Source organism: Anser cygnoides, chromosome 31 (genome assembly GCF_040182565.1).
Source record: "Anser cygnoides isolate HZ-2024a breed goose chromosome 31, Taihu_goose_T2T_genome, whole genome shotgun sequence".
Taxonomy (NCBI): Eukaryota; Metazoa; Chordata; class Aves; order Anseriformes; family Anatidae; genus Anser; species Anser cygnoides.
The window spans coordinates 2,701,847-2,710,680 of record NC_089903.1 but is presented as its reverse complement, the minus strand read 5'-3'; the positions used below and the strand labels follow the sequence as shown (position 1 = coordinate 2,710,680).

The 8,834-nt window shown below is 34.6% G+C and overlaps 1 protein-coding gene across 6 annotated transcripts in view; it reads right to left on the bottom strand.

Moving 5' to 3' along the window:
• Nucleotides 1-22: 22 nt before the first annotated feature.
• Nucleotides 23-8,834, bottom strand: part of LOC125181667 (adhesion G-protein coupled receptor V1-like) — a 94,164-nt gene continuing 85,352 nt past the window's right edge. For 5 of the 6 annotated variants that reach the window (XM_066985295.1, XM_066985294.1, XM_066985292.1 and 2 more), the window contains 6 exons: nt 8,217-8,380; nt 7,456-7,579; nt 6,798-7,064; nt 4,185-4,311; nt 1,872-2,089; nt 23-648 (listed from right to left, as the gene is read on the bottom strand). In XM_066985295.1, the coding sequence (XP_066841396.1) occupies nt 245-648; nt 1,872-2,089; nt 4,185-4,311; nt 6,798-7,064; nt 7,456-7,579; nt 8,217-8,380 (1,304 nt within the window). In that variant the 3' untranslated portion in view covers nt 23-244. Of the gene's footprint in view, nt 649-1,871; nt 2,090-2,194; nt 3,133-4,184; nt 4,312-6,797; nt 7,065-7,455; nt 7,580-8,216; nt 8,381-8,834 lie in introns of those variants that run through there. The other variant, XM_066985296.1, reaches the window with a different exon arrangement.

Here is an 8,834-nt window from a genome sequence, read left to right as displayed (position 1 = left end):
AACGTGAAGCCAAGTATTCTCATCCAGGTATTTCATGACTGATGTTTTAGCCATGTATGTCATATTGGACCCTAATGCTGTATAATGAAGCACTACAGAAACATGAGAATCATTTGTCTGAATTTTCACACCATAATATAAAGTCCCATTATCGTTATCCTTTTCAACTATATAGCCATCTGTACTGACATTAGGAATTAACCAAGCTGAAAATGTAAAATTGGTTACTGCATTATTTCCATTGTTATGGGTATTCAGGACCGATAATGCCAAATGCATCCTCTTTTCCACTGAAATACAGAGTGTCTGTTCCACTGTGATGGCGCCTCATGTGGGGCTGTGATTGTACTGAGCTTGGGAATGATCCAAGCAACAAGAAATCTACCATTGATGGCAGTCCAGCTTGGAAGGTACTAGACAGTATTTCCCAACCTAGTCGGACAACACCAAAGGTGCCTTGCTGTCTCCAGATGGTGAAGTCCGTAATATAGGAAAGGTCATCTTCAGAAAGAGTATCTTCCACTATCTCTCTGTCCTGGCTCTCTGGATCTATAACAAACACTCCAAAAGGGTCATCATTGAAAGGGATCATGACAGTTACAGTAGGACTGGTTTCAGATAACTGACCACCAGGACCAGGAGACCCACCTGCGTAATAGAAGTTAGAGTAAAAGTTAATGATTAAACAACACACTCAGAAAAAAGTTTCAAAGTACTTTTTTTTTTTTTTAATAAAACAAGTTTCTAAAAAAACCTCAAACCCTCCTTTAAGATCCTCTGGACTTATAGCAAATGATCTAACTTGAAAATTACATAGGTTAATTGTATTATTCTTAAAACACTGTGCTGATGTAATTTCAGTAGAAAACAAACCCACATGCTATTTTTCAGCTGTAAAACACACAGATGTCTTTCAGGTGAAACATGACAAGGTCCATCTTTTCTTAATTAGCCAATAAGGTAGGTTACCTTTGATTCGTTTGATAAGCATGGGGGCCAAATTCAATTCTTGTATTGCTCAAAGACTTACAGGAATAGAGAATGGCAAAATCTTGCCTGTTGCCTCTGATACAGAAGTACATACACCTTGCAGAAACAGTAACCAGTTGTGTGTTAAAACTGCTGCCCAGTCCTGGTGTTAGTCATCTATCTTTGCACAGTAAGAATTCATGATATGAAGATCATGTTGTGAATGGAGAATCTCCGTGTTCAAAGTGTACAGTGATCTACCTGTTATAAGCAGGAAATCTTTTGTACATCCGTATGGACTTCACTTACAGGAAAGGCCAACACACATTTTCACTTGTATCAGAGCACAGAAGACCATGAATAGTACTAAAGTGGAATTAATCCAGATTAGGAAATGTGTCCAGTAGCAATTTAAAGTTGTAATTTAAGTCATGTGAAGTGGTAACTACAAGTATTTTACCTCCTCTAGGGAAACAAACAAACAAAAAAGCAACCTCTATTATGGTAGACACACATAACCTTTAATACCTTTGTTATTTCTTTGTTAGTATCTTTGTTTTATATTTTGTGCATGGAGATCTATGTATCTGAAATTCAGAACTCTTGGTTTTTGAAATGAAACTTCTGAACTTTAAGAAGTTTAATTTCAAAAACCAAGAGGCATCCCTTTTAAAGTTCAGATCACCAAAATGTGTTTAACAGTAATTCGGGAACTGAGTAACTCTCTATATATGGAAATCAAGATTAAATGAAAAATAAGACCTAAAACCTTACCAGAAAAGCATAGGATATCAAGACATGATTCAAAGCAATGCTCTTTCTAGTGTTGGTTTCTTTTTGATTGATTAAACATAACTCTTTTCTACCAGATATGAAGGAAATGGTGATATGGAAGACAATACCTGAAGCATTCACCAACTTTAGAATGTAAAATTCATTGAATTCAGGAATTCTATCTGAAATGGCACGTAGTGTTATTGACTTCGACCTTTCACCATCCATGAAGCACACAGTCCCATAAGTTTCATAGAATTCTTCTCCTGGCTTCAGTGCAGAGTTATTATCAAACAACTGCCAGGTCAAAGAAACATTGCCGAAGTGTCCTCTGTGTCTCAAAATCCTGTTCAGTGATACAGAAAGAATGAGAGTCCTGGCAGGCATGCATCAGCGTTGAGTAGAAAAGGAAAATGTGGAGACTCCTTTTACTGTAATCTTCCTTACAGTAAGAAGTAATATACTATGTAATATAAAGTAAAATACTAATATACTACAACTGTTCCATGAAGCCTTCCTTTTAAAGGCAACCACTTTTGCAGTACAATTCTACTCCCGGAATACGTACTTTAGAAAACAGAAGTAGCATACGCAGGTCCATGCAGAATACTACTGTGAAGCTACACATCACTGTGTCTTGTAATTCCAATTTATAATAATAAATATGAATGCATAATAGTTCAGAAAGTTAACATTAAAAATTAATATACTTGGACACTCTTAGACAGGAAAGAGAATCATCTACATTTAACCACAAACGTTTCTCCTTTCAGTCATCAAGTCTACTTAAACTTTTTCTTACACTTGTATTAAATTAGAATTACATTCTACGGCTTTCAGAAATCTACTGTTATTTGTGATTAAGAACGTAGTAAATGAAAAGATTTTTTTTTTTTTGGTAACTATCTGCTAACACAATTACACTAATTTCAAAAAGGCACTACAAATAAAAAGTGACCCATACAGTGCCTTTATTAAGAGTGCGCTTACATACAGGAAGTTTGCTTCTGTCGGTTTGCACGGTGACATAAAATGCCTTATAAATAGATTATATCAGGTTGAAGAATTAGTTCAGCTAAACTAGTCCAGCCACAGCAACACATTTATGTTGTTTCTGCTTCCAAAGGTTTTTCTTCTGTGGCGTTAACCAGGGTGCTCTATCCCAGCTGTGTAGCGCTGCTGCACTAACTCCAATTACCTCATTAAAACCTCTGTGTTTTCGGTGGTTTGGTTACATGCTACTTTGACCACTTTTTTATATGCTACACAACTGTCAAAGTAGTGACAGTATGGAAGAGACAGATCCCTAGTAAATATATTTTATCAATGATGACTGAGCAGGTTCCTCAGATGTTGGAGATCTTGGTATCCTATAATTCCATAAAGCACCTGTATATAAGCATGTTTACATCAAAACAATATTCTTAACACCACCAAATCCACAAAAATTATCCTGCAGATTAGACTATAAAGGACAAAAAAACAACAAAGCCCAAAACAGTGAACAGCACAACAACAAACACACAATGAACTTAATATCCTCTTTTCTTGAGACTATTCATATTTCAGATGTATTGACACAAGCATAAAGAACCAATTCACAGCCATAAGCATCTGCTTCAAGGCTTTAAAACAAACAGACAAAAAAAAAAGGATGATTTTTTAAATGCAAGAAGAACCTCTTCCCTAACTATTTGCACTATCGCATTTATTGTGACCTAACTTCTCTTTACAGCCTGTCTCAAGATTTCTTAACGAAAAATCATTTTTTCATCCAATTAAAACCCCATAGTAAATTTATGAAATGAATGTAACAAGGCGAGATGCCAAGTGCATTCAATTTTTAACCCTGCTAATTCTTCAATATATCATGGTGGCACAAAGGAAAATACTTTCAAAGGTCAGACTAATGAAGAGTGTCACATCCGGACTTTAAGTATAGATTTCAATCTGTAATTAACAGATAAAAGAAAAAAAAAATACAAAAACAGAAAGAAAGAATACAGTAGTTTGCAGTTGAAAATTTCAAAGATGGGTACAAAAAGCCACCTAGTGCCACACAGTTTTATTTAGCTATTTGTTGAGTGGTTTTTTTTCTTTTTCTGTCAGCCTAGGTTATATTGTGCTCAATCATTCAGATTTTTCTGTATCTACAGGTTCCTGAGATTATAACAGAACATCAATGCTGAAGTCTTATTTAGTTACATTTCAACATGAGCTTCTGTGCACTTTTTAATATTTACTGTGTACTCCATAGTATTACAGGTGATGTCTTCAACACATTACAAATCATTTAATCCAAAATTTTGTAAAACTGTTTTTCTATAGTGCACTTCTATCAATGCACACTTGTGCATTTGATTTAATCAAAGTGCTATTTATAAAGTACCACATACACCAGTTCCAAAAGAGTGCAAAGATATTCTTTAAACGTTACTTACCAAAAAATGTTACTTTTGCCTTCTTCAACTGGCTTCTCTAAAGGTTCCAAAGAGAAAATTCCATTAGGATCATCATTTGCTTCAATAATAACTGTTGCCATTCCAGCCTTAAAGATAACTGTATCTCCTAAAAAAGAGGACAATTATTATTATTAAAATTGGAATCAGAAATGTAGGTAACTCTAAATCCAATTATGTTTTCTACTCACTACAATTGCTTTTATACAAAGAAAAGGACAATTATAAAAGTCAGTGAAAAACAGAATTTGAGGTATTCAGCAGCAGGCAAATCAGAGTAAAAGTATTTAAGTAGTGTACCATCCAGAGAGCAAGACGTAAGATTTTCAGGAAAAATGACATGAACTGAGAAGATGTGATTCTTACTACACAGTATCCTTGCATGTAGTTGTTATGTGAGGTAACATTTTCTGTTTGATCATCTGGACAAGTCAAAAGAATAAGATATTCAGAGGTACAGAATAAAAGAGTAAGGTATTCAGAGAGCCCCGACCTTCTTTAGACCTAGAAGAAAAGTATTGCATTTAAACTAAATACAAGCTATGAGCAATGTCTAAGAGTTTATTCACTCCCATATCAAAGAATATCTAAAAGGAAGAAACATAAGATTCTTATTATGTAGATGGGAAGCTAGCAGGCTTTCAGTGTGCATATTAGTACAGGTAAATATTAAGGGATGTTAATTCTAACTCCATTGCATTGTCCATAGATGAACATAATGTGTCCACACCCACCCCATTTTTTGTCTTCTTTGAAAGTGTCCGACTAAATTTTGTTCCACGTTAAACAATGTGCTTATTCCTCTAACTTCATATACCTCTATTTGTATTTTCTCTCAGGAACAACAGTCCCCAAAAAAATTTCAGAACAGTCAAGGCCACTGTATGTAACCAATCATAGAAAGAAAACCAACTTTTGCTTTCAGGAATATGTATAGAAATATTCTTTATTCTTAGTGATTCTAGAATGGCTGTAAAACTATATGATGCTCATTTTAGAGGAAAAAGGAGGCTATGGATACCCATTCCCCATGTGCTAGGAGAAAAGCCATGATATGTTCCCAATGGGGTAGTATTGGGAGCTACCAGTAGATCCTGAAGAAAGTTATTAAAGTAGAAAGAGACAACAAAAGAGAAAACTTATGAAGGAAGAAGAATGGTTTTGTCTAATCCTTTCCCTAGTCTGATATTTTATAAGAGACCTGGGTACTACAGTGAATACCAGCCGACCTTGGGAAATAGCTTAGCTGCCTTATACTCAAATTACTGCTTTCCCTGTCAACCTCTGGCTGCCTGCTACCAATGTTCAGGGAAGGATTCAACTCAAGATCAATGCTGCCTTGTGAGAAACTCACAGGCCAGCCGCAGGGTGTCCACTGTAGCATGACCTCAATCACTTCAGTCTTATCGACTGCTAAAGACTAAGACCATCAGAGACTGTAATGAGAACTAAGATGCTTAGCGTGCTTACAGATGAAGAAATCTAATTTTAGGTTTCCTAATCTTGAATTGAATACCTGGTAGGTATTTTACTTTGAGAACGTGTCACACAATCTGAAGGTATAGTCTGATGGTTAATTGCCATCATCTTTCTTTGCTTTATTAAATTACAGCCCCTCAGGTTTCAATGGCTGATTCAATACAGCTTTGCTTTGCATTGCAAAGATTTGCAGCAGATTCAGAGCCTGTTATTACCTCTCAACTAGAGAACAGTAAAAAATGAAGGGCAGTAAATTAAAATTTGATAACACAATTGCAAATGACTCTCCCACAACACCATGAGTTTTGTTGGAGCTAGGTGTGGGGAGGGTCTTTATTAAATACTTAGGGCTCTGGAAAAATTATGAATTTCTTATACTTCACTTTTATTTTCTCATGTATATTACATAACAGTGATAATTTATTCTAAAAGATATGTATTTCAAAAACGTGAGGAATGGGCTGAATAATTTTGGTCATTCCTTTTTAAGTGTAAACTTTGAAAAATAAATAAATAAACAAAAATACGTTATTTCTAAGGTAATAAATCCTTTCTTTAGAGGTGGTCCCCTGGGTAAATTGTGACATATATTTTTCTGCAAATTAAGCCTTTTAAAACTATAGTCTCAGAGTGAAAAAAATGTATGCATACTTTTCGCTACTAATAAAATAGAGCAATTACATACCCTTCCTCCAAAATATGGCAGTTCTGTTTGTTTTTACAAAAATCATGTAGTTTTGTAATACACTCTGGAGCATGAAAAAAATAACTAAAAGAATACCTCTTTTCCTAAGACTGTTGGGTACTAAATTTTGTTTTTTTTTTTTTTGCTTTGTGTTTTTGTATTGAAGTCCATCTAATTTGGAGCATTTATATTTGAAAAGGGACTTTCACTCCAGTTGTTTTTGCAGGCAAAGTATCAACTCTATCATTTGATTTTTGTTTCCAATAAAATAATTAAGGATGAAAATTCAAACACAGTATGCATTTATTGTATAAAAATCTTGAAGCAAACATTATTCGTATAATTCTTGGCATTTAAATATTGCTTTATGATAAGACCAAGATACTAAGAAATTGCCAGCAAAAAAAAAAAAAAAAAAAAGGAAGACTTACCTGTAGAATTGAAAAGGATAATATAAAATGTTTCATCAGTTTCAGGGGTATCATCATCGTTGATATACACAGATAAATTCTGCTCCCTTTCTCCAACATCAAACAAAATGACACTGTTCTTTCCACTGGGAACAAAGTCTCCCTCTTCAGCTGTTGCATCTCCATTAACAGTAATATACTGGACAACAACAGCGACATCAGCAGATCCATTCCTTAGGACTGTAAAGTTTGCAACACTTCCTTCTTGAACACTCACTGTCACAGGTTCTGAAAATACAAAAGCAACAAATCTGTCTGAGTTCAAGCCTGAGTTGCTTGCATTTGCTCTGTTTTCTTAATTCTCTCTAGTAGGATCTTCCTCTTCAATGAAACAATAAGATGTATGTGATAAAGGTAGGAAATAATTCAGGTACGAGAGAATATTTTGTACCTTGCCTCCTAACTGATCTCAACATCAACAAAGAGAAAAATGACACACACAAAAAAATGGGAAGGTTCTGAAGGAAACAAATATAAATTAAATACAAAAAAAAAAAAAAGTTTGGGGAGCTTTTCCACTTGCTCTTTTGGGATTACGATTTCGCAATGATCTGGTTTGTGAAAAAAATCCGTTTTAGGTAGTGTATGTATTCCACATTTATAAACAATAATATCTAACCTGCAAAATAAATGGGATCATCATTCTTTGTTATTTGTAAAATTGCAGTGGTTACATTGCCCAGCCTGGCTCCACCGGTAGCATTGAATAAACTGATGGTGAATACTTCCTCCTCTTCAGGCACCTGAAAGTATTAAGACATTAATTTCTAGCATACAAAACACTGAAGAATTTAAAATGAAAAGTTAGGGGGATTAATAAGCCAGAGATTTCTGAGTGTTGTTTTTATTTGTCAGTCCTTATGTGTCTCAAGAGGGATGATAATTCATACAGTTATACAGAAATTATCATCCATCTACAGTTTTTGTAAGTAAGTCCCTTCCTCTTTATCTTGCACAGATGACCCAAAAGTTACCTTCCAGTTTTATGTTTCTGATACATGTAGTTTTTTTTACAGCTTTATTTATTTATCATTAGGTGTAATCTTTCTTATATTACTTCAAATTTATCAGCATATAGGATTAGGATTGAAATTAGGATTCCAGTTATCAAGATACGAGTTTCAGTCAAACTTTCCTATAACTTTACCACAGTACAATTACTCTCAGCTTCTACCTTTTTTGTTTAGAGGTATGCACAGCTTCTGAAATTTCTCTATGATTTGCAGACATTATCTCAGTTCTACCCAAGTATTTTGATATTTCCTACAAGTTATTAGGCTCTTGAGAAACACACATTCCTTTTTTCTCCTTATACTCTAATGTTTTAGTACTTACTCTTTGTCCCATATTCTCACCCCAAAACACTGTAAAAGTGTTTACCTCATCTGGCAGTGAGTAAATGGTGATATTTTTTGAAAACTCCAGATTATCAAATAAAATAGTCCCTTGCTCTGGATAGACGTCATTGGTACATGCTGGATCAACAACCCAAGACACACTAACATTTCCATAGTTTCCTTGATTTCTTACAACTCTGTAAACAGCTAAAAAACATAAACAGAGTCAGTGTGCATATTCAGAGCAACAGAAATCAAAAAGGAACATCTGAAACATCTGAAACTGAGAAAAAGGAAATACAATAATAACCAATTTCACTTCTTATGAAACCAGTAACATGTTGGAGTGCTACAGAAAAGGACACACAAAGACAGATTACTAAAGCAGTGCAAACTGCTTTAATTTCACATGTTAATTCTTGCCTGTAAAAGTAATTGATAACTGAATAGATCAATTAAAATCACCCATAGGAAGATTTAACTCTATGTTTCTCTTATATAACACCCCATTCTTCATTCTCCACAAACAGAGCTACTACCTCCACGTTGCACTTTGCACATACATCAGTACTCCATCCCTCCTGTCTGGAAAATTCTCTAGCAATCCTTTTTACTCAGTTAATCCCTCTGTTTTTCCACACCCATACTTCTCCACTTCACT